The sequence below is a fragment of the Trichechus manatus genome, unplaced genomic scaffold (genome assembly GCF_000243295.1).
Source record: "Trichechus manatus latirostris isolate Lorelei unplaced genomic scaffold, TriManLat1.0 scaffold00013, whole genome shotgun sequence".
Classification (NCBI taxonomy): Eukaryota; Metazoa; Chordata; class Mammalia; order Sirenia; family Trichechidae; genus Trichechus; species Trichechus manatus.
In genome coordinates, this window is record NW_004443949.1 from 22,473,597 (window position 1) to 22,500,604 (window position 27,008).

At 37.2% G+C, this 27,008-nt stretch overlaps 1 protein-coding gene across 3 annotated transcripts in view; it reads right to left on the bottom strand.

Annotated features, from left to right (window-relative positions):
* The window catches only part of LMO7 (LIM domain 7), a 57,919-nt gene that overhangs the window by 17,656 nt on the left and 13,255 nt on the right, over positions 1 to 27,008 (bottom strand). For all 3 annotated transcript variants that reach the window (XM_023726723.1, XM_023726725.1, XM_023726724.1), the window contains 12 exons: positions 24,813 to 24,955; positions 23,013 to 23,463; positions 20,934 to 21,221; positions 9,988 to 10,102; positions 8,814 to 8,975; positions 7,863 to 7,969; positions 6,491 to 6,551; positions 4,722 to 4,778; positions 2,741 to 2,766; positions 1,762 to 1,866; positions 846 to 938; positions 143 to 412 (listed from right to left, as the gene is read on the bottom strand). In XM_023726723.1, the coding sequence (XP_023582491.1) occupies positions 143 to 412; positions 846 to 938; positions 1,762 to 1,866; positions 2,741 to 2,766; positions 4,722 to 4,778; positions 6,491 to 6,551; positions 7,863 to 7,969; positions 8,814 to 8,975; positions 9,988 to 10,102; positions 20,934 to 21,221; positions 23,013 to 23,463; positions 24,813 to 24,955 (1,878 nt within the window). The remainder of the gene's footprint in view (positions 1 to 142; positions 413 to 845; positions 939 to 1,761; positions 1,867 to 2,740; positions 2,767 to 4,721; positions 4,779 to 6,490; positions 6,552 to 7,862; positions 7,970 to 8,813; positions 8,976 to 9,987; positions 10,103 to 20,933; positions 21,222 to 23,012; positions 23,464 to 24,812; positions 24,956 to 27,008) is intronic.

Here is a 27,008-nt window from a genome sequence, read left to right on the forward strand (position 1 = left end):
GACGCCGCTTCTGCTCCTCGACCTCGGCCTGACGCCGCTTCTGCTCCTCGACCTCGGCCTGACGCCTCTTCTGCTCCTCGACCTCGGCCTGACGCGTCTTCTGCTCCTCGACCTCAGCCTGACGTCGTTTCTGCTCCTCAGCCTCAGCCTGACGCCTCTTCTGGTCTTGCTCTTCCTGATATTGTTGCTCCTTCAGTTTCCTCTCATTCTCAAGAATGAGTTGTTCCTGCAGCTTCCTCCTTTGGTCCTCATTAACACCTTCCTCTTGCTGCTGTCTCCTCTCCTCCTTCCCTGCTCTGGTTCCTTCCCTGTCAGAAGACTTGAACCCTTCGCTCCAGGTGGCTTCCCAGGTGGCAATGGTAGGCTCTCGTGTGGTTAGAGAAATGCTGTTTGAGTTTAGGACCATCAGTTCCTAAATGATCAGTGAGAAAAGAAATTCATCTAAAATCTGTTTATTTCTAAAATTTTATATAGAATACTGCATATATACTTTCATTTTAGATGGCAGCTATTGTACTTGACCCAAAATTCCACTTGAAACAATGTGAAACGTTTTGTCACTAAAAAAGGCCACACTTGAGTGACTGAGATAACTTAGAAGAGGAAGATGTTCTTAGGTTCTGTTGGTGTGATTATTTAATGAAGTAACAAAGAAACTAGGAGAAAAGTGGAAACATCGAAGCAAAATACTAACAAATCAGAGCTCACTGTATTTTTCAAAGAGCTACATAAGCTGAACATGTGGCCAAAAGCCAAGCGAAATGCAGTATCTTCTATTTCTCAGATAATTTTACCAATGAGGTAAAGAGGAGGAAGAAAACTCAAAAGGCATGCTCCAACATTACCTCATTCAAGTACTTGGAATTCTCTCTCTCAGCCTCTTGCTTAGCCCTTTGCCACTCTTCTCTCAGTTTCTCCTGTTCACGTTGATATTTTTCCTACAAAGAAAGATAATATGTTTATTAATTAATAGATTACCGATGTTAAAAAGAATCCTCTCCACTAGCATCTTTGTCACCTATAAGTCTGCATATCAGAGTCCCTGCGCAGCGCGAATGGTTAATGCCTTCAGGTGCTAACTGAAAGGTTAGAGTTTGAGTCCACCCAAAGGCACCCTGGAAGAAAATACTGGCAATTTTTTTTTGGAAAAATCAGCCACTGAAAACCTTGTGGGGGACAGTTCTACACACAGAGGGTCACCATGAGTCAGAATCGACTCAATGGCAACTGGTACTGGTAAGCCTAGATACAAATCTTTTGAGACAGTGATTTTATTTTCATTTAACCACTCAGATTTTGGTCCCTAAATCAGAAAACATTTTACACTGAATTAAAAAACATAGAAGTTGGGAAAGTCAAACAGAATTAAATCCACTCTTTACTGTGATTCTAATTCATTAAAGCCTCTAGCTAAATTGTGAGGGGGACTGAATTATCTGCAATAAAGTGAATAAATAGTTTAAGTCGTCACAAAGACTAAACCTCTCACTCATGTCAGAAAATCCACAAAACTAAAAACCCTCATATGCTCTAAAAGTATACACAGGTGTTCATAAATAATAATTTTAAAAGGTTGGCTCCGGGAGTCTTTAAAATGGTAAAGTACTTGTTTAATACACAACGTGCCACATATCAAAAGACTTGCTAATTATGAGGTTATTGGCTGTTAAGATTTTTTTTTTAATTTGGTTCTCAATACTGGGTAACACTGACCAGGAAAAAGAATTAAAGAAAGCCTTGTTCCATATTATTCCGCTTTACCTGCAGTAGACGGTCCTGCTCTTTCTGCCACCTCTCCTGCCGCTTTCGCTCCTCCTCTTGATCCCACGCCCAGCGACTCGGGGCACTGATAGTTGGAACTGGAAGCTAACCAGTTAGAAGGAGAGGAGGTACAAACAGAGAAAGAATATGTAACATCATTAAGTCATCTATTGAACCACTTTTGCATAAGTAAGTTTTTTTTTAATATTTTATTTATTTTTGGTGCAATATACACAACCAAACATAAATCCATTCACAATTTCTACATGAACCAGTTCAACAGCACTGGTTACATACTTCACATTGTGTTACCATTCTCACTATTTCTACCCGTATTGTTTCATCCCCATTAATTCAGGCTGTACCCCTTAAAGTTCTCATCTGCGCTTTAGACTTAACTATTATCATTTTGAACTCATGTACATAATTCTTTATAAGAACCCAATGCTCAAGGCAAACATTCTTTACTAATTTGGCTGAACTATTGTTTAGTTTAATAATGGTGGTTTCATGGGGCAGTTTGGGTTCAAGGTTTAAAGATTATTTCCAGGCATTAGATTCAGGGGTTCCCCTACTTCAGTGGATTCAGTAAATCTGGTTTCCATACAAGTTTGAAGCTCTGTTCTATGCTTTTCTTCCTTTTGATCAGAATCCATCTGTTGGGTTCTTGATCAGAACAGTACAGTAATGGTAGCTGGGCACCATCCATTTCTTCTGATCTCACGGTAATGGAGGTAATAGTTTATGGAGGCAATTAAACCTGAAGTCCATTTCCTTAATATACATAAATTATTCACATCACACTTTGTTTAAACAGTACCAAGGAGGAAAGTGAATTTATATCTCCAAATTGGTCTTTTCAACTTGGAAGTATTACTATTTATGCAACTGAAAAGAACTGTAAACGGTGCTATTGTCTGGTAATTCATCCTACCAAGCTGACCTTATTTATTCCAAATTACAAATGAATAGTACTTACATCAGGAACCACAGAATCGGTACTTCCTGTATTACAGCATATAGGCGAGGAAGAAAAAAATACACAACGTAAGTTTCTGCATTTCTATAAGATAATTCCTTTCTGAAAGTTTTATCACTAGCTGTCTCTGTGCCAGTATATCAAGTGACACCAATTTTTTTTTTTTAAACAGCAGCAGTAAATCCTTCTTTCTCTTGAGTTCCATCTGTTTGCGACTCATTTTTCAAACTCACAGGCAGTAAAAAGTAGATAAACCATGGAAAGTAGTCAGATACTAAAGCTGCACCCTTTGTACCTACAACTTTTTTTTTTCTAAACTACAACTAGGTACTAGTTTGGATTAATGGCATATTTCTGAAGGGGTTTCAGGTTGTTTTATTCATAAAATGGGTAATATCTCATAGAGTGGCCTAATAGAAAAAAAAAGAATTTCAAATGTTAAAACATCTTTCAAATTCAAATTTTTGCTTGCCACTACTCAGTTACAATGTGACATCTGCAAGTCACATTTTTCAGGTCTTCTTGCTGATAAACTCCTTTTCATAATTAAGCCTCTGCAATAAACATGTTCAAGAAACGTTTTATTTTCCTCCTGTATTATTTGAAACACAAATGTTCAAAACTTCATGTGTAAACTGAGAGGTATAGTTTTATTCTTTATATCCTTAGGGGGCCTACATAATTGTGTATGTCTATACATAGTACAATGATTATAAAAAGGTAAATAGATTTCAGAAAATACACTGTCATATGGTATTTTTAAATTTTCCTGAAACACCATCTGTCATCAAATAAATTATTCACTTACACAATTATTTTTTACAGAAAACTACTTTGAGACTTAAGAAAATATTCCTCCCTAAAATAGCCTGTTAAAGAAAAATGAGTGAAAATTAGACTAGAGAAAGAAAGGAATTATCTTCTGTTAGCCACTCTGAGCTAGGAGTATCCTATTGTTTTAATCAAATTACCATAAACAAATAGGAGTTTAACAAACCAAAAAAAGAATCAAAAACACTAAGGGTACTGACACAAACAGACCTTGTACATGCATAGCTGGTAAGCTATTTCTATTTACAGTTTAAAAAAAAAAAAAAAAAAAAAACCCTAACGGAACAAAGAAAGAATACTAGGTGATTAACACAAATACACAATACCTATCTTAGTATAAGGCAAGTTTGTAAATGTTTTGATAATCTTAAAAGTAAGGAACAATACCATTTCAGACAGCAGCAGCACACTCTCCTCTGACTGTACCACTGAATCTCAAACATTGGCTATAACTTTTAAGCTCCCAATAGAAAAACACAGAGCTTGAACTGCCTTCATGAGACAGAGTATTAGACACACGTGAAAGTGTAGGAAAGCCACATGCACAGCACACGGGAGGCAGCCCTGCCCAACTACACCAACATAGAGGACCTCAAAATGCTCTTGTTCACAGCTACAGTCAAAATTAATTTATTTTTAACTTACTTCAAATTCCACAGAACAGTCATATTAATGCTCCAAAACCACCATCCCAATAGCAATAAATAACTCTGCTTTTGATTCAGGATTTCAAGCATTCTCCACAACCAAAAATCAGTCAGAGTTTTAAAAACTTGGCCAATTTTATGTTGGTGTAATCTAATAGTATGCAATGGATAGGAAGCAGCAAGGCTTAAATAAAATCCCTCATTTCTTACTGTTAACCAGGAGAAAGAAGTGTGTGTTTAATAGCATCTCAGTTTAAAAAGAAAAAACAAAAACCTTTAGAAGAATACAAAGGACACGCAAAGACCCATTTCCACAGAGGTAGACCCACGAGCTGTAAGAAAAACCTGGTGACCCTGGGGAAAGAATGGAAATGGGTTACGTTGCTTGGTCATAACGACAGCCAAACGGAAAAGGCTCAGTGCTCAGCACCGCAGACCCTGAGGAAGATGGAGAGTGGAAACAATTCCATGAAAGGACATGAATTGTTAGCTTTGTGGTTTACCTTGTTCAAAAAATTGTGATCGCCTTTTTAAATTTTTCAAAGAAATAGGTTCAGATGCTAGTTGAAAAATACAAAAGAAATCAATCAATACCATGTCATTCATTTTTCTCTCTCACCACTGGAAAACTAAATGATACTTGATACACATTTCTCATCTACTGCAATATTATTTTTTTTAATGACAAAACAGAGGGTCATAGAAGATAAGGATTATTTCATTGCAAACATACACACATATTTTTAGTAGTATATACCACATTCAAATTAGTACAAGGAGCAAATTTTTTTTAATACATTTTGGCAGAGAGCATCACAGTTTCAGCTAGGGAAGACAATGCACTATCTTGCGTGCTAGATCACAAAGCTTTAGGGAAATGGAAATTAAAAATTTCGGCTTAGGTTAATTGCTCCAAAATCTCTTCTAGTATAAGAGAATCGCTTGTAACTAAGGGTTTTCACAACCCTGGTGGTAAGGAACTTAAAAGTAATGGGGAGAAGGGTAACAAAATAAATGCTACCCAAGGAAAGAAAAAAACAAATGCTAAAATCAAGACATTCTTCTAAGTAGAATATTTTGCCCAAGTCTTCAAGATCTTAGGTTTCTTTCTTTAATTTAAGTAAAGCAAATGGAGTTTAGTCAGATAAAAAAGAAATCTTATATTCTGAATTCTCCCACAGATCTGTCACAAGATGTGGTAAATGACTATTGTACTTAACTTAATTCATAAAGTGCTATCATTACTCGACACTAGTTGCTGATTCCTTCTCTAAGCAAAACCCTCAAGTGATAGGGCCTGCATATAATTCCATAATTATTTAAAAATTAGTTTTTTTTATCAGTAGGCTCTGCCTTTGCCACTGGCAGAACAGGACCTGGATGTCTTAGATATGTATCATGAAGAAAAAATAAGTAATGTTTGTTTTAAAAACTCCTTCAGTAAAGAATGTCATTTGAAATATTTAAAATATAGTCACTTTCAATAATCAGAAATGAAGTGCAAAGATAAGGAACCAGTAAGGAAAGGGAAATTTCTCAGTTCGGTTAATTTTGACATAATGTATTATGAACTGGCAGTAATGAATTAAAAGTCACCAAACCACTGTGAAAACCTAGCCCCATGCCAGTCAATCTATTCCCATGGTAAAGTTACCTTCTTTGTGTCTCTTTCTTTGCCTATGCGTATCATGTCTTTCTTATTTATTTTTTATGATCAAGGAATAACACACAGTGTGTGGTAGCTAAATTATTTATGGACGGACAGAAAAAGGAAGAGTGATAACTCCATAATACAAAATGTCCTTAGATACTTTGCCTGCCTTTCATTACAAATGGGTACTTTTCCTAACAATTGTTATTGGCATTGGCATTTTCCTATGAAGCCTAGCTGCCTCCAAGTTTGTCCCTCTCAAAACTATAAAGAGAAAAAGGAAACTTCATTCATTGTTTCAAATTCAAGTAAGATTCCCTCTGCCAGCATACCATAGCGAGAAGGCGATGGCCTCGGGAAAACCGGTCTTTCTTATTTGGCTTTGGCAGGCAGCACTCAAAGCTCCAGAATGTGTTGCTGAAGCTGTGCTTGAGCTATTCAACCCTGGAACTGAACGCCCTTCCACCTGGCTGCAACTGGATCTGTGTGCTAACCTTTTACTTTCAACTTGCAAGTGGATTAGCTTTTCTTTCACTCACAGTAGTAATTTTTATAACAGCAGAACTTGATAGCTGTTGCTTTTCCTATATTATAAATGTAAGTTGTAATGGTGACGTTTACCTTTTGATTCAAAAGTACTGCTTTCATCACGAATTCCATTGATTTCTTTGGATTCAGTATTCTGGAAAGAATGAAATGCTGGTTAACAGTATGCTCTCCAATTGGACTTTTGGCTTAAATAATGCATTTCCCATTAGTGAAAATATCTTCCAAAAAAAATGAGCTTTTCAGAATATTAATGTGTTCCTTTTAGCCTTTTACATGTAATAGAAACTTAAATTTTTTTTATGATTCTTCAATATCTGTGCAAGGATTAATGACCAGCTGCAGGCAGTGATGGCTTTTAGTTCAATCAGTCATTAATGTTCCAAGAAACATGAAGGGTGAAATAATTATTAGTCCATTTAGCTTGGAGTTATGATTAAGCAAAAGAGTCATATTTTGCTTAATCTAGAATTCTCTAATATTTAAACCTTTCTGACACAATATAGCAGGATCCTCTTATTAAATAAAACTGGGGCACCTTAGAATGATAATGATATCAAAGGAGTCAATATAAATGTGTAATAATTCATTGAAAGTTCAAATGTAATTCCTAAATTATTTAAATGAACAATCCATATCATAAATAGAAACCACATTAAAAAAAACTATATATGAAGAAGTATTGCTTTGATACCTAGAAAAGTTTCTCCTTTATAATCTTCCCCTTTTAACAGCTTTAATGAGATATAATTCACATATCATAAAATTCACCCAACTTATAATTATTTTTTAATCAATATAACCGAATATCTCTTAACCACATCTATAAGTCCACCCATCAGATTTACCTACACAAGGACTAAAAATCCCTCATAAGGTTTTTAATTGCACACAATCACTACATTTATTTTACAGAAACACTAAAGAAAGCATAGAAAAGCTATAGTCTATAATTTTACATAAGTACTACTTCACATTCACAAGTGAAAATGAGAAATGAGAGATGTGTATGATGACAAAAGATTGGTGAAAAACACCCTACAAATGACATCATGGGATCTTTTGATTTTACCATTATATATATATCACTACTACTCTAATTATTAATGAGCAATGTCTTATGAAGGAGCCCTGGTGGCACAGTGGTCAAGTGCTTGGCTGCTAACCCAAAGGTCGTGTGGAAACCCTATAGGGCAGTTCTATTCTGTCCTATAGGGTCACTATGAGTTGGAATCAACTCAACAGCAGTGAGTTTGGTTTTGGTTTTAATGTCTTTATGATTTTCAAAAGTATATTTTATCCTCATTACCCTAAGTTACCTTATTCAATTATTTATGTTTTAAAAGTACTATCAAAATTTGTTCAAAGAAAATAAATTCTTTTCCCATACACAATTCCTATAATTGCTTGATCTACACAAATTCTCCCCACTAATCAAAATACTTACAGAATTCTGAAGGCTTTCGGAGAAATCAGTTGTTAGTGATAGATTTGAAGATTTGTCTGAGTTGTAAATTCCAGAAGTAGTGTCAATCCACTTCGTTTCAGGTGAACCTATAATTTTGGTAGCCATACTGGTGAGACTGAGAGTTTTATGCCGTGTAAATGGCAGGGAAGGTTGGTCTTTTCCCCAGTCTGATTGGCACATGAAGATCAAGTAATGAGTACACATAAATGTTGAAGTAGAAAGAACAAAGTTACTGAATGCACATAGACAAAATGTACATATACAAGACAGACAAATCAAGCAGCAAGTGAGAGAAATGGAGAATTTAGTGCTTTTGCCAACAGACCACCTTCCCAAAAACGCAATGGTTAAATCCTGTTAATAATGAGAGGACTAGCAAATTTACTAACCAATCAATAAACCAGGACTGGATATTATATTTTGATACTATAATTTACTAGGACTGGAGATGCTTAAGGCCCTTCCCCCATCTACCCTCAATAACTAAGAAAAACATTAACGGAATGCGTATGGAAAATTCCTCAAGAACCAACAACAGGAATATGACCTACCATATTCTCTCTCACACCAGTTACAGTTATGGTGCTGTAGAGAAAGTTAAATCATAGTGTAATGCTTAATACTCAATTCAATATTGTTATATGACTCCTGAATGCAGATACAATTACAACAGCCTTCAGTTCATATTTGTATTCAAAGTCAGGCCTGTATATAATTCAGCCAGTAAATTTGCTCGTCTGAAGGATTTGTGACAGAATATTCTAGGAGATATTCAAGATTTGTCACAACATAACCACAAAACACCTTTAAGCCAAAAAATAAGTAAAATGAAAAAAAAAAAAAAAGTTATTGAAGCAAGCTGTTACAACCATCTGCCAAAAGACTGGTTCCCAATTTAGTAAACCAGACGCGGTGGTAAAACCAACTCACCAGACTTTCCATAGCGTCTGACATCCATTACCAGGTGTCCAGTTTCTTGAGCATTAGCCATGGCTTCCTCCCACTCTTTTGTGTCCTTATATGAAAACTTGATGTTGTTAATAGCAATAATTTCATCATCTACCTGTAGCTGAGAAAATTCTGCTGGGCTACCTAAATAATGCAAAGTAATTAAACAACCAATTTTAAAACAAGAAATGATTACTCATCACTGCTTATTTTAATCAAGGAAAAATTACATTAATCTCGACTGATCATTTTTTATATTTTATTTTCACGGAGAGGAAAGTCACTGAATTTTTAAAATATTTGAGTATCTACAATATACAAAGCACCAGAGGCATTTTTATTCTATAATAGGCATCTTCACTAACATTTAAGAAAGAATGATCAACTCATCTTTTCAGTGAAATTTCTTGATTAGCCTCCTAACAACAAAGAAAAACTTAAATTACTTCTAAATAAAAAGCGTTAAATATATAGCACTTTAATTAAGCTTCCAAATCTACAGCCACTCTGGAACAGAGCAGAAGAAAACATGGTCACTTCGAACTGCTTTAAATTGCTCTTCTAAAGACTACTACTATCTAATTAAAGCTATTTTGAAATTTGAAAGAAATAACCAATGTCAGCATGCAAATTTATATAGCTAAAACATGTAAATGAGCAACTCCTCTCAAACACAATAGTTTTCTTTCATTTTCATTGTAGGCCTTACAGTAATATTTTGCCAAGAATTCCCTGGCTTGACTTAGTATAACCCTGGGTGAAGGAGGAGTGATCCTTTTGTAAAAGTCCCAAAGCATCCTGAAGATTCCTTGGGCAACAGATACATCAGAATGCTCAAAAACATCTATTTACTACACAGCATGTATATACCACAAAACATGGCTGAACCCAATAAGTTGTTTCTGAATCTTCATTTAAGTACTATTTGTTAACATTTCCAAATATGAAGCCTAAAATTTTGACAAATTCTATAAATATCATAAAATTACGACTCTTCAAAATAAAAAATGAATGAGGTGAGGAGAATAAATAAGATGTAAACTTATAACCCTCTTGGGGAAGAGAGTGCATCTCCTGGCTTTACTGCGGTTGTGTTCACACCTTAGGATAACACCAAAGGAGAAGAAAATTCAGCAGAGCCAAATCTAAGATTTACCTGCTTCAACTGATGCTACGAAGATCCCAGAAAGATCCCATTTTACTGTAAACCCAAAGTCAACACTGTTCCGAGGCGTCTGGTTTATGCTGATTCTCATATCACTGAACTGATCCTGAAAACAAAACATGAAACTGTGGTATCAGGTGTCCCTGGCGCCCACATGGAGGAAAGTCTATCCACGAACGAAGGGAGGCTGCCTTCAAGCTACACTTGAATTATTTCATGATAAACCAGAAGCGTCATTCTTTTTTCCATGGGTTAGCAGAAACCTTCATTTATATAAGTATCAGAGTTAAACTTTTTTTGCTAAAATAATAAGGGAAACCTTCATTCAATAAATGTTTCTCCTCACATTAATACTATAAGTATGTTGGCCATTGATAAAGCTTCGACTTTTGTCCACCATACAATTGGGGCTAATTTACAAACCTTTTGTTCATTACCCAAGAATAAAATGGAGTGATTCAATTCATTCATAAAAATAATGCCACCATACTTTTTAAAAACTATCTCTAACTTTTAACATATTTAGCTGAGTAATTCCAAGTGCTTTTTAGACATACAATTCAGCTGCCAGTAGTGCTCGTCTAGAACTGGTACCACCTCCCTAGTAAGCACCTAAAATTTGGCAAGGCATTTTTGCTTGAGTGGTCAAGGTATTCGCTGCTACACATGCTACAAAAGGCAGAACGCTGTGTGTCACCCATGAGGAAGTATCCCCTAAGATGCCAAGAGGGTCTCTAGTGAGGCGCCCTGACCTAAATAAGTATTTTACTGCAACAATTTGACAGAAAAAGGGTGAATAAAGAGTCCCTATCCACAAAGAGTTACAGACCTAGACTTCCCTGAAGTAACATCAGCCTCTTGGATGACAGGTAGAATTCTATTTCCATCTCCATCATTATACTACATAGCATCAAATTCTAAATTTCACAAGAGCTTCTTAAACTATTTTCCAAACCAAATAGTTTAACTTTTGCACAACACTATGCCCATGAAAAATTTAACTCTCTTTCATAATTTACAGGTTTAATTTGTTTTGTTTAAATAAGAAACACATAAGGATTTTAACATACATGAGTTTCCTGAACTTGTGTTTTAGTTCTGTGCTTCACAATCATAAAGAACTTAGACTTATCTAGCTAAAAAAAAAAAAAAAAACTTCTTCCTAAATATACTTTATTTCCCAAATAAAGACCTAAAACTTCTCCATTTTAATTGGGCAGTTAAACCCAAATCTAAGGCCAATTAGACAACTCATAAGGCTTCCTGCCTAAGTTTTTCAAACTATAAAACAAGTTTAAAATTCAAGTGGAACCATTCTGAGAAAAAACAGGGTGGTTCATAAGAATTAGTTGGAGGGCACTAAATAAATACAGAGAACTTACTATGTTATATGGATACACACAGAAGTTAAGTGTTACAACACTATTAACTTCCTCATTCATTTAATAAACATTTATTCTGCATCTACTCTGCGTGGCTTGAATGGTTTGTGTTTTGACTTCTAACCTAAAGGCTGGAGGTTTGAACCCACCCAGCAATGCCACAGAACAAAGTCCTGGTAATCTGCTTCCATAAAAAATTAAAGCCAAGAAAATCCTATGGAGCAGTTCTACTGTATAACACATAGGATCATCATGAGTCAGAATCAACTCGATGGTAATGAATTCTATTTATTTTTTTGGTTTATTCTGTATAAGATACAATGCTTGGCATTTTGGGAAATAATATGAATTAGGCATGGTCCTTGCTTACAAGAATTACTGACTCTTCAACAGTGAGATTCTTTTAAGAAAAGAGGGGAAAATGTAAATGTCTTCATCAGAAAGTGCTCTCGTAAAGCAGTTTTAAATGGGAATTCAGATGAAGGTAGTCAGACGATCATTAATAATCTGCCTGGTGAATACCAATCTAAACAATATAACTCTTCTAAGAATAGAAAAAAAATTACTACTTAGTTCTACTCCTTAACCGAAACCACCATATACTTGAATTAGAGATGACTCATTGAAAATGAGTGGTCATCTTCACCACTCTTCCAAAATAAATGACTTAAAACCAATAAAAGTGCAGAATCTATTGCTATGTAAGGGCAGAGGGACAAATGATGGGTTTGAGATTCAAGATACTAATTGTGGTTTTTTAGCTTGAAGAATAAAAGACAGGATAAAGTTTTAATCAACAGTTTCCAACATCTCCCCAACTGTGCGGGATGGCAAGTGAACATTATCCTTTTCTACCAAAAATAGGACAAAAAGGAATGAGTTTAAACCATAGATGGAAGTGTTTCACAATTATATTAGACCAGAAGAATTATACCATGAAAGGTTACCCTTGCCTCAGAAATAAAGAAATCTCTATTTGAACATATTAAATAAAAGGGCAGAGAACTACCTCTCTGGAGTAGTCAACAGGGGGGACAGGTTCCCTGTAGTTACAGCCTGAAAGACTGTGTGGGAATTCCTGGGACTGTATGCAAGTGAAGACAACAGAACCATGCGAGTAATTACAGGTCCCTATCTTTCAATAACCAGGCTACCTCAGGCATGTCATTGAGCCTGCCAGAGCCATCCCTATCACTACAACATGGATGCTCAAGTTCTTAGTTTTCAAAACCTACTTTCAGATGAAATCTTAAACACAACTCCCAATTTAAAGGATTAAAGTGGAGTGGCTGTAGGTTTAGGGTAAGCATTCCAAAGCCCCACTTGCTTGTTACCCCATCACCCCAGCAGTCCCTGAGACATACTGAGGAATCTGAGGTTCTTGTATAAGATTACCCCTAAGATTTCTTGCAGGTGAACATATCTATAATTACATTCAAGCATAAACTGTTCAACAATTATTTCAGTTAGGATTTCTAGTTCCTTCTTTTCTTCTGCAAAATATAGGCCAAGTTAAGTATTCTATGAGTCGGAATCAACTCGATGGCAATGGGTTTTTGGAAGTATTCTATGGAGTCCAAACTGCAAACGGTTAACACGCTCGGCTGGAGGTTCAAGTCCACCAAGAGGCGCCTCAGAAGAAAGGCTTGGTGAGCTACTTCAGAAAAGTCAGCCACTGAAAACTTTATGGAGCACTGCTCTACTCTAACATACATGAGGTCGCCGTGAGTCAGGCTGGACTCTGTGGTAACTTTTTGTTTTTTTTTTTTAAAGTAGTCTATAAAGGATAATTGTTCAATCTGTATGCTGAACAAATAATCCAAGAAGCTGGACTATATGAAGAAGAATGTGGCATCAGGATTGGAGGAAGACTCATTAACAACCTGCTATATGCAGATGACACAACCTTGCTTGCTGAAAGTGAAGCGGACTTGAAGCGCTTACTGATGAAAATCAAAGACTGCAGCCTTCAGTATGGATAGTACCTCAACATAAAGAAAACAAAAATCCTCACAACTGGACCAATAAGCAACATCATGATAAACAGAGAAAATACTGAAGTTGTCAAGGATTTTATTTTACTTGGATCCACAAACAAGGTCCATAGAAGCAGCAGTCAAGAAACCAGACGACGTACTGCATTCGGCTACAAAAGACCTCTTTAAAGTGTTAAAAAGCAAAGACGTCATGCTGAGGACTAAGATGTGCCATAGTCAAGCCAGACTATTTTCAATCACCTCATATATATGCAAAAGCTGGACAATGAATACGGAAGAGGGAAGAAGAATTGAAGCCTTTGAATTATGGTGTTGGTGAAGAATACTGAATACACCATGGATTGCCAGAAGAATGAACAAATCTGTCTTGAAAGAAGTACAGCCAGAATACTTCTCAGAAGCAAGGATGGTGAAACTCTGTCTCATGTAATTCGGACATGTTATTAGGAGGGGCCGGTTCCTGGAGAACAACATCTTGCCTGGTAAAGCAGAGGGTCAGTGAAAAACAGAAGACCTTCAAAGAGATGGATTGGCACAGTGGCTGCAACAATGGGCTCAAGTATAACAAGGATTGCGAGGATGGCACAGGACTGGGCAGTGTTTCCTTCTGTTGTACATAGGGTCACTACAAATCGAAACTGACTCAATGACACCTGACAACAACATAAAGGATCCAAGCTTCATAGATGACAAACAGGGAAATTTACCTTTGGAACTGAATGGAACAGAAATCTAAGATACTGAGGAAACCTAGATTCTTGATGCCTTAAAAAGAACTAATAAGTGGTTTCAGTTGTCTATGCAAGAAAGATAAAATACAATATCTATCAACATATCATCAGCATCTTAGAATAAAATCAATTTCCCTCAAATCAGGGACAATTTAAACAGCAGCACACACAGAAAGTTGAGATTGTCTTGCCAATGGTCAGACAGATGAAGCAGAAGTATCAAACCAAATTAAAAAAAAAAAAAAAAAGATGATCTGATGTAGCAACAATAAGATTTATTTTTTACTAGATCTGATGAATGAAGGTTCTCATGTCACCACAAATAAGAATATATGAAAAAGTGGATCAAACGTCTATACTACTAGTACCAGCTGCCATCCAGTCAATTCTGACTCATGGCGATCCTATGTGTGTCACAGTAGAATTGTGCTCCACAGGGTTTTCAATGGCTGATTTTTCTGAAGTAGATCACCAGGTCTTTCTTCCAAGGCAGCTCTGGGTAGACTTGAACTGCTAACCTTTTGGTTAGCAACCAAGCAAGTTAACCTTTCGCACCATCCAGGGACTCCCAGCTTATGTACTAGCATGTCATAAAGGTATTCTCCTCAAACTCTTTTCAATTAGACAAATGTGTTGACTTAAAGGAAGCCTACTTCAGTGATAAAATTAAATAAAAAGCTAGAAGCCGATTTGGGCTGTAAAGTTAGGAATAACAAATACATCATCTTTATGTTTGTGTACACATGGATTTTTAGTGTTTTTTTCCAAGGTCTTAATGGGATGAGAACGTGAAATGAGTAGACCTCAAATCATAGCCTTGCCCAATACTCCAGCTACTCTCCTTCACCAGACTCCTATATACCTACTTTCTCCACTTCTTCATTTCCTACTGTGTTTCAAAGAGGAAGATGGTGTTTTTACCGTACTATTTTACTCAACCCACTCCAAGCTTATCTCCTAATCATTAAATCCATTTTCAATCCTCATACTACCAGGCACTACCAACTAGTCTTGTTTTCATGAAACAGTCATCTTAAGTCAACCAGCATCTTACTTTCTCTTGCCTTTTCCCCCATCTCTCTGGCCACTTTTCCATTTCATTAGTGTATTCTTCTTCTTTTACTTCTCTTTTCATTTTGTTGTCGTTGTTCCCTAGTCAATCTTATCCTCGACTCCATTCTTTCCTGAGTAACCTCATTCACTGCCATGTCGTCAACTACTGTTAAATCCAACATATCCAAAATTAAACTCATTATCTTCTTCCCCAAACCTGCTCTTCCGCCTCTTGTTTTTCACATCTTGGTTAAATACGTCACTATCTAACCAGTTCTCCAAGTTAGAAGCACCAGGTTCTTTCTGGCATTCTCCCTCCTTCCTTCCCTTAACTGCTGGGCAGTCCAACTCCACACAATGGTCCCCAACACCATCCCCACTTCCTGCCACAAACATGAGTTTAATTATTAAAGTGATATTAAGTCCACAATCCATAAATCACCCTATCCTTTCTATCTTCCCACAGGTTATCATCTTAATTCAGGCCATAACTTCCCTCTACGCTACTGTGGTCACCTCCTAACTGGCCCGCCTGCCTCCAGCCCTTCCTTTTGCTCTCCGTCTTCCACACAGCTTCTGGAAGTTCAGTTACAGAACTTGGTTACTATATTGCACCCCAGTTTAAAATTGCTGGTAATACCAACTGGGTAGATTGTTAATGCTACATTTCAGAAGTAAATTGAGTTCTGAAAAGTTTCAATAAATACATACCTTTCCGAAAAACAATTTCAAGAATGATTTTATCTTTCTGGACCAAAAGGCATTTAAGTCTCTACTGACTCTAAATTTCTAAAAAATGCTGAAAAGTTAAAATAAGTCAGCATTCAATGTTTTAATTATACATAAGACAGTCCTCAAATTTGAACAAGTAATATTTCAAAAGAATTTATGATCAAAGAAATTGGAGTTTTGGCCTACCCATTTAACCACCCTGGGGCAAGTTATGTAACTTTCAAGCCTCATATTCTTCACTGGTAAAAATGGGGATAATACCACCTGCTTTGCAAGTTTATTGAGAGGATTAAACAAAACATTAAAAAGATGACAAGGGACATGGTTGATGCCCAGTAATTATCTTCTTTTTCCCATGGAAACAATGTCATACATAATACACATGCTGGGTCAGCAGTTTTCAGATTAGCTAAACAAAATGCTATTTAACTCTCACATACTTAGGTACAGAGCCAATTGAACTCAATCAGCATTCAGTGAATATTTACAGATCCACGCACTGTTCTAAGAGTGAGCAAGACAGGCTTGCTTCCCACTGGTTAGGGTTCAGTGAAAGTGACAAGTAAGCAAGTAAGATGCATAGTATGAACTATGATAAAGTGAGCCCTGGGTGCTATTAAAAGGAGCCCTGGTGGCACACTGGTTAAGAGCTCAGCTGCTAAACAAAAGGTTGGCAGTTCGAACCCACCAGCCACTCCATGGGAAAAAGATGTTGTCTGCTTCCATCAAGACTACAGCCTTGGAAACCCTATGGGGCAGGTCTACCCTGTCCTATAGGGTTGTTATGAGTTGGAATCGACTCGACGGCAATGGGTGTTTTATGTTTTGTTGTTGTAGTTGTTGCTGTTGTTTTGGAGGGGTGTAATTAAAAGGGTAGCTATCATAGGGTTGAGGATAAGGAAACGGGACAAGTAAAAAAACCTCCTTTCCATATGTATCATCCAGCTTCTCAATATTGCTTTAAAGAACCTGGGGCAGAGGTTCTAGAATGGGGACTTAGATGGCATTTGACAGCAGAGGGTATGAAAGGACAGAAAAGGAAATGGGAACGTCTAGGCAAGGCCATTATTGAGAAAACTAATGAAAGTCATATCTGCAGGGCAACCGGGTGAGGGATGAAGGACTAGAGGAGTTCACACATGGAAGAACACTATGGGAGTTCTCTCCCCTTGCCTCAGGGTCACTCCCAGAACTGCCATGGCAGCTTGGATTGGCAAGGGAGGAAGGAAAAGAAGCAAAAACCACCAGAGAAGTGGTGAGGAGAAGAGACAGAAACAAAACCTCAAGCTCAGCATTGGGGATGGAAAGAAAATCTCTGTGGAAAGGAAATTTAAAGATTTTAAATAAGGACATATTAAATTCAGGACTGCTTTTCCTGCTTTATGGCATAAACCACCTTATTACCACATGACTGTGACAGACTCCTAACCAGTCTCTACCTCTACACTTTGCCTCCTTAAAATTAACCCTATGTACACCACAGTGCTGGCATTCGTAAAGCATACCTTAATATTGTAATGTTCACAGTAAAGAACCTACAAGAACTCTAAGTTACCTGCTGGATCAAGCTCAGACTCTCAGTCTAGTAGTCAAGGCATCAAATGTAATTCAAGTGAGCAAAAACTTTGCCAACTATGTGGAAACTTGTCCCTGCGGAAGCCGCAAAGAATACTAGTAAAGAGCAAAGACGTCAACATATGGAACAAGGAAGAATTCAGTGAGTGAAACTTTCAAGGGAGAAAAGTTCAGTTCTAACTAGGAGGAGGTGGTATCTTGATTCATGAAGGAAGTGACCCCTCCCAGGCTTTGAGGGAAAGTAGGACTTCAAAAGGCAGAGATGGGTGAAATGATCATTTCTAAATGGGGCAGCCAGAAGAGCTGATGTAGAGACATGATGTGTTCAAGAAAAAGCTAACAGTCTCATGTGGCTGGACCTCTCTCTTCCTATCTCTTTCCCACAACATGGCATTGTGGTTGTGTGGGTGATCTTGAGTCAGGCCACCTGGGTTCAAGTCCAGGCTCCACTACTCAGTACCCTGCAGGACCTTGGACAAGTAACATAATCACTCCATGCCACAGTTTTCACAACTATACAATTGGGATCATAATGATAGTGCTGATTTCATAGAGTTACTGCTTAACTGAGATAATACAGGCAATGCACACCAGCATGGCACATGGTAAGAACTCAATAAACATTAGCTATTACTGCACTACAGATGGAGTTTGGGGCCAGTCATCAGGGACCTCAGTGCTGCTCTGAGTGCTTTGGACTTCATTCACTAGACCACAGAGTGCCACTGGGGGCTTCTGAGCAGAAAATTTACCGAGTCTGGCCTGGCATCAGGAGCCCTGGGGGTGCAGTTCTACTACAGGGCAATTCGCTATGAGTTGGAATCGACTCAGTGATAATGGCAGTGGTTTTTGGTTTCAGCCTGGCATCAGGCAGGTTAATCTGGTGCTGGCCTTGTGTAGAATGCACAAATACATACAACTATTTACAAAACAGGAGCCCTGGTAGTGCAGTGGTTAAGCGCTCAGCTGCTAACCAAAAGGTCAGCAGTTTGAACCCACCAGCTATTCCATGGGAGAATGATGTGGCAGTCTGCTTCCGTAAAGATTACAGCCTTTGAAACCCTATGGAGCAGTTCAACTCCATCCTATGGGGTCGCTATGAGTCAGAATTGACTTAATGGCAATGGTTATTTATAAAACATTCGCACTGATGAGGGAAAGGGCCTGAATTAAATAAAGTAATGAAAGCAAGAACAGAAAGGAGCCAATTTAAGGGAGACTCGAGGTAGAAATGAAAGGCTATTATCAACAAAACTACAAGGTAAGAAAGAAAAAGAGGAACTGAAGAATACCAACACATCTAGATGCTCAACAAAACACTATATTTAATTGTGGTAGTCTCTGAACTAGAATGATTAAGTTGAACAAGAGTTTGGGGAAGCATTGCATAGTACCATTTACATATTGCTCCTCAGCTGTTTTATGAAATCACATCTTTTCTCCCAAGTCAGCAAGTTCCTTCTCAGAGAGGAAGACAGGCGTGATGCTACATAAGCTACTTTCCTAGCAGCACAGAAATGGACACACCAAGCATCTCAGAGACAGGCACGTCGCCATATGAAACACATACACGTTCAAGAATTCCATGGGTTTCATTTGTTAAATAAGCCTAATTTTGCTTGGTGGAATACATTTCAAGTTTGGTGACAAAGGAGCATAAATCCATAAATGATGAAACCTGAAACCATGCCATGTTAATTTAGGTCCCCTATGCGTTAACAACCTGGAGCACACCCACTCACCACACTTAGCCTGTTTCCTAATCCATGGATGTAGCTAGTCTGCTGCTACCCTGTGGGAGGTACCACCACCGAGCAAATGATCCATTAATCAGGCTGCTTTGCTGAATCTGCTACTTGAAAAGTTGAAGGCAAACACTCAAGACCATAAAACAAGAGACACCTTGCTTCTGTTTTTATTACTTATCCACTGGTATCTCACATTTCTCATCTATAAGGTAGGCTATTGTTCTCGTCAATTAAAATGTATGATGCTAATTTTACATTTCCATTCTTTAAAAATCAATAAAATAAACTACACCTAATGATTTTAGCAAGCTGAAGAAATATCCTTAGAAATATGTTTGTTAACATACGTAGGAAAAATAAATATACATAACCGTTAATTAATGATTATTTCCAAATGATGGGATTACCAGTGATTTTTATTTTATTCTTTATACTTTGCTGCATTTGTAAATTATCTTAATAACATAAACTAAAAAAATGAAACCAGTTGCCATCAAGTCAATTCTGACTCATAGCAACCCTAAAGGACAGAGTAGAATTGCCCCATAGGGCTTCCAAGGAGTGGCTGGGGGATTCAAACTGCTGACATTTTGGTTAGCAGCCAAGCTCTTAACCACTGCACTACCAGGGCTCCTTCTTAATAATACAGTACCTTATAATCACAGGAGGGAAAAGAGTTTAAGCATTTAAAACTTGCCTGTACAAATAAAAATCTAATTATATAAAGAAATAATGCTACATCAAATTATTTCACATAAAGCTATTTTATTAGTATAATTTAGGCCAAGTTATGTACTTGATCTTTTGCTTTGGAGAGCAAATATACTCTAGTAAGGCAACATGGAATACTAGGCCAAGCCAAAGAACCACAAAAGCTCCTCCATACTAAGGACCGCAAATAACTATCAAATTGCTTAGCAGGGGTTTTCCTAAACAGGAAAAGCGGTCTGTTTGCTTGAGAACTAATGACTTTCCAGCCTGGATGTAAAACACACTGAAAGAAACTCATTACCTAATAATTCTCTTAAAAGTCATCTATTGGGGTTTTAAGTAGAGTCTATGAGGAAAAACTACAAACACCCACAATCATTCTTCACCTAAGTACATATTTCGTTTGAACTCCAAATGTTGGGGAATATAATTGTCAAACTGTAACTAAGCTTGAAATATTCCCATTAAGGGACAAGAAGTGTTCTAAAATTCCAGACATTCTAAAGTATAAATGAGTATTAGAAGTCATTAGAAGGTTAACATGGTAGGGAAAAAAATGTCATGTTTCTAGAGGCCAAACCTATCATATTTGTCTGTTTCTCCATGTGGCCTGTTCATTTCCCCAAGAAGGTGCTTTTATCACACACATATATACTAGACCTGCATCTGAAACCTTCCAAGTGACTCCTACACTTGGAACCTGTGCTGCCAAGCACTAGCTGCGTGAGGCAACAGCTACTGAAATGTGGTGCAGAGAGAAGTCAGTCAAACCCCAAGGAAATTGGTACCTAAAGTCTCTATACACACTTTTTACAAGGGTTATTCTAGACCCATAAACTTAGAATTTGAAGAAACCTATTTCCTCCGAGATCTGTTAAAAATAAAATGCAGTATCATTTTCCATATCATCAGCCCAGTCCCTAATGCGGAGAGGTTAGAAATGTGGTTTCCAGATTTAAATACTAATGTTTCTGAGCAGTAGATGATAAAGACCCTTCCCAAGCACACCTGTGATCCCGAGACCTCTGTTTGTGATGAGCTTTTCCCTTCTCCAGATTCAGACATTAAATCCAGGCCAGATGTTGAAGACAATTCAGCTTTAGACATGTCAGTCTGGTCCTCAGAGAGAGATGAGAAGAGGGGTGTAGGAGAGGGCAGTCTCACCCCTTTTCTCGCTGCTGCCTCTTTCTCACTCAAGCTGGAAGGAAGCTCGCTTGCGCCTGGTTTCTCAACAGAGGTGTTCTGAGTTCTCTTAATGCCTTCTACTTCTCCACTGTACTTCCAAGCATCATCCATCTAAACAGGAAACACCAGTTTAAATTTGAAATTCTATTAGCTTCTTTTCTGTTTAAAGTAACATACACCTCCCACAGCGAAGAAACTATTGCTAAAAGCCGAGAGGGCATTCATTCACCACAACAGATATATTCATTTGTAGTAAGAGGAGTTGTTTTTACAAAAGTGTTCACATTATATACAGGCTTCTGAAACTTGCTTTGCATGTTTAAAAATTAATCTAAACATCATTCCAGGTCATAGACCAGTCTTTTTAATTACTGGATACTCTATAATATGGATATCAACATTTGATTCATTTGCTGAGCATTCGAAGTTGTTTAAAGTTTTCTATAACTACCAAAAATACTGCAACAAACACCCATATAGTTTTACAATCTGAATTTTCATTTTTATAGCAGTTTCCCAAAAAGTCGAATTGCCATACAATAAAAAAATTTAAAAAAGGAGACTTGCCAGGTCAAAGGTTATGCATATCACGTAGCAATTCACACTCCCAAAGCAAGGTATAAAAGTGCCCGTTTTCCTGCTTCCTCGCCAGCAGCAGACATTATAACTGTTTTTGAGCGTTGCCAGTCTGATGAGTGAAAAGGTGTACACCTCCTTCTTGCTCCAATGAGGCTGAACATGTTTCTAGGTACTCTGTATTATCAGCATTTAAATTTCCTCTCCTTCAAATTGGCTGTTTTCTCTGTCCATTTTTCTAGTGTTTATATTTTCTTTACCATGTTGAAGGAGTATTTTAAATCTTAGGGATATCAACCCTTTAGCTCTAATATATTTTGCTAATATTTTTCTGAGTCTATATATTGTTTTTTGATTATGTTAATGGTACCTGCCATATAAATTTAATTTTTATATTGTCCAAACCAAAAACCAAACCCATTGCCATCAAGTCGATTCCAACTCATAGCAACCCTATAGGACAGAGTAGAACTGCCCCTTAGGGTTTCCAAGGAGCAGCTGGTGGATTTGAACTGCCAACCTTTTTGTTAGCAGCTGAGCTCTTAACCGCTACACCACCAGGGCTCCCTATGTTGTCCAACATGTCTATATTTTCTTCATGGTCAAGGCTTCCTGGCTAGTTCAGTCAGGCTTCCCCCACTTCAGATATTCTATTTTTCCTTTTTTAGACTTTAGGATTGTACACTGGCAGGTCTAAAAGGAATGTGCTCACTGATCTTCTTAAGACTATGTTGTTCTCTTTAACATAATTCAGATTAACAGACCCACTGTCAGGTATGTGGTGCTGTTTCGTTCTCAGGGCAAATACTTCAATATTCTATACCCCTCAAAATCCCAATATAAATATATACATTTGGACATTTTCGTAAGTATATTCAAAGCTATCAAGTTCTAATGAAGTGGTAAATCTGGAAAATAGAAATTTTTACCTAAGCACTTGAAAATACTTAGGTTAAACTACATGAAATTACTGTTTTGGAGGTCAAAAAGAACTTACTACTGGAACTTCCTTTTGTTAAAACTAACACTTTACAAGAGCTATATTTGAAAAAATATGGCACTAAAAAAAAATACATGCTTTGCCTTAGAATCGGTCTTATTGTTTAAAATATAGCGGCCTGCATTTACAGAATTTAAAGTTTACTCAATTCTGCATCATTATATTTTAAACATGAAATTTCTACTGATTTTAAATAGCCTAAAACACAACTGTTTATGTAAGTTATGTATATTTTACACATTGAGTACAGAGAAACTGAACCTCCGCACAAGTTCACCAACATTTTACTCTTCAACACGCACTAAATAAACTGCAAATGCTTTTACCGTATAGGATCTGGGGAGTGATGAGATTCCCCTTGACTGAGAGCCAAAAGGTCTCGGTGTGACCACAGATGTTAACCTAGCTGTATCAGTTTTCTGGTAACTTCTAGGGAGAGAAGCTGAAACCCGAGTGGACTCCACTGGTGTACTCCGTGAATGCTGAGAAGACAAAGAGACTGGGCGTTGCTCTTCTGCAAGGCTTTTGGAAGGAAACTGAATTTCAGCTGTTACATAGTCCTCTCTTTTTGCAAAAGTTGTAGAACCTTCTTTAGAAACCTCTGTAGGATAAGTTGTTCGCTTTTCTTCCACTCTCTCACTCTGGGAACTTGCTTCTGACATAGTCAATGTAGGGGACAGCTCTTCTTCATTCAATACATCATCATCAGAATATATTCTCCTCCTGGGTGTCATTCTTCTCTGCTGATCACTGGTAGACATTTGATTTTGGGACTCCCTTAGCAGAAAGAAACACACCACAACCACAATGTTATGCACTTGGCACGTAGAGGTGGACAGAGGTCATTTTGCTAATTAGCATATAGAACAGACTAGGAATAGAAAGACCATCAACCTCACACAATCATCAATACAACACTAACAAAATATGAAGATTAATATACACAATTTTATTTTTATGCCACAACAAGTAAGAACTTAACTTTAGTTGAAAACAGTCTCTCAAATGCTTCACAGGGATGTTATTTTTTAAATCATAAGAAGATTTTAATTTTAATAAGGAAATTTAATGAGGGATAATTCACAGAATTTTATCTACAAGTTTATAACTTTTACAGAATTAAAAGACCATAAATATAACTCATTGTCTAACAGCCAGTTTGAACTCTGAAAATATGAATTCTTTGACAGTGCTGTGTGCTTTTTTCTTGAATGCTTTTTTTTTTTTTTAATGTAATAAAAGAACACAAGATGCAGGCTTCTGTTAAGATCAAGTTAGTACAGTATATGATTTCATACAGGTTGATAGAACTTCCATGGAAAATTATTACTGATTAACAGTTATCATTCATATTTATAGAGAAGTTTATAAAACATTCTCATCTCTAGCACTTGTACGGCATGCTTACCTCTCACGCTAACTGTGTTGCTTTTAAGTAAATGAAACTGTGCCTATCATTGGCTTCTGGGGTACAAAGAAGTTTTGTTTAGTTTCACCTGACAGCCTATTTCCTTTTTGACATTATTCTTAAGGCATATGTTTGCCTTCTCCCTGATCTGTAAACATCCCAAGTTTCCACACAGTAACTGCTTTACAGGAAAGCATGAACTGGATCTTTATCCTGTTATTTTGCAATGCAAAAAAAAAAAAACACACACACACACAACCCACACATTTATGTTTATATAGACTTCCTTTAAAATATCATCTGAATTGCACCACCAAAGCATGAAAAAGGATTTTGTTATATTCTATACAATTTAGTTAAAAATTGGGACCCGCTTTCATTTGACCATTCCACTCCTAAATTCACCTTAAGAAGGGAAAATGTAGTTTATCTTCAGCATCAAATATAGCTAACACTATACAGTTCTTCATGTGAATGCACAAAGTAAAATGAAGAAATAACGCACATTCATGTTAAGCACTATTTCTTTCATTAATCCAAGTCACTATTAGAGCAATGCTTTCTTTGCTTTTTCACTGCCGAGCAATATGTCCAGTGTTTCACTACATATTTGATTACAGGTTAAATATTAGTGAACACGTATCATACTACACTTACACAAAATATCTATTTCTGACACTGGTACCTCCGCCTATGAAATGCAATTCATCTTAATTACCTGTCCTGCAGCATTTCCTTAAACGTCTTAGAGCTTCTCTCGGACTTCTCAAGTGCATGCTTTTCAATTTCTTCCCTCTCTTCCTTTTTCTTCTGCAGATCCAAAGTGTAGCTTTTTCGACGATCTTTCCATTTTGCAAGGTCCTGACAGAAAATCACATCAGCACAAGCATACCTGAACTTCTATAAACCCTTTCTAGCAGCGAGAGAGGGCTGTGTATCCCATTACATCCCTGAAACTATTCACTCCAACTTGATGCCACAGTGCCCTAATTTTGCTTTTTATAGCCAGCGTTTCTGTACTAGGCCTTTATCTCATGTGTCTGTCTGAAAAACCTGACCTAATAAGATAGATCCCATTTTTGTTTTCCCAGAAAGTGTTTGCCTCGCTGCCCATTTCACAAAGAATGTTAAATGTTTGTAATTAGGTGCCAGGTCAGAAAGATCAGTAACCACTCAACTTCATTTTCATCTGACTCCAAAAATCCGGCTGTTATGTGAAATAACATGTTTCACTAGTAAAACTGAAACAGAAATCTGATTGTAATGGTTAAGCATAGATGCAGTCTTTCACTTAACAAACACAAGCGCAGTGGCTACTTTGAGGCAAAGCCCAATGCTGAGACACAGATGAATAAGATGTGGTTCCCCCCAAGGAGCTCTCACTCTAGAAGGCAGAGACAGGCATGTAAATAGAAGTTCAATAAGTGTGATATGATCACATGGGAGAGTGGGGGTCCAAAGTTCCAGTCCACCTCCAGAAGGGGAAGACAGGTCTGGAAAGGCTTTACTGTGGAGGCAAGACTCAAGAATGGATTTCAAAGAAGGTAAACTCCACATAGGTCATGGCAATAAAGAAGCTCACACAGGAGCAAGCTGACACCTGTTTCCCATACCCCTAGAACAGAAGTCTAGCCTAGCTGGGTGACCCCAGGGCAATCAACCTAGTTCAGTACTTAAATTACCCCTAGTTCTGACAACCAGGGGTTCAAGACATTTTGGAAGGTCCAAACTTCTCTGTCTCCAAAATGGAGAAATGTGTGCTAGGAACAGGTAGTGGCTGGCATTCCAGCTCAAATAAAGGCACATTCAATGTCTCAGACTGAACAGATCCTCACCCACAGAGAATGTAAAGTAAATTTGGTTTATATTCTTTGAGAGCAGACAGGGCCACTCCTGCGTAACTTCCCGACACCAATATGAACTATTTCCAGAAAGAAAAAAAGTAGTATGCATTTAGTCCTATAAGGTCACCAGCATAAATTTTCATCTGACTTAACCTAATGGATAAGTCCCTCAATACTTGTAATTCTGTATCAAAATATTCACCACAGATTTTGGCCAAGTGACACTGAATTACTGTTTCTCGACAATTAAACTGAGTTCTCAGTTAAAACAGGCACTGGAATTTAGAAATGCAGCCAAGGCAGGGGTTTCTACTTCATTTAATCGACTTTCATTCCTTTTGAAAAAACAAAGATTTACTATGGCTAGCCCTTTTGTTCATGCTACCAAATAACCCCTCTTAGCATAAATTTGTCCTCAAACGTCTTTGGGTTTGCTCTTATATAGCTTATCTTTCTTTATAATCCTTCAGTTTATAGAAACTACCCTTTTCAAAAAAGGCCAAGCTTTTGTAGGGTCAAAACTAAAGGTTATCTCTACATCCACAGAGACATCTGGATATGTCAGCTCTGTGAATACGTCTAATTTTGATTCATTCATATTACATAATGATGTTTCAGCCTAAACAGTCCTCAGGAATATATTTATTCCTCCCCAGATACCTTCTATTAACTCTGAAGAACCCCTTTCATCTCTCCCTGCTAACTTCAGTACTCTGTCCTGGACCCCCTGCTCCTCTTCTGGGCCAAACCTTGAGCAAGGTCTTTTTTCTCTCACAGGTATAATTAATAGTTGTGCCCCAAATTCAACTATGAAATTAATCTAAAAAATTAACTATACTGCAAGAAACTTATTTCACATTTTTGAGAATTCACAGAAACTATCACGAGGAAAGGATAAACATCCTATCATGTTAACAGTGGCCTTTAAAATTTAACAGTAATAGGCTCAAAGAGTTTAAAAATCTTTTAAAAGGAAGTTGGTCACATTATTCTACCAAGTAACCGAATGCAGTAACATCAAAAAAAAAAAAAATCTCTTGAGAACGACGACTTTCTTTTAAGAGAAGCAA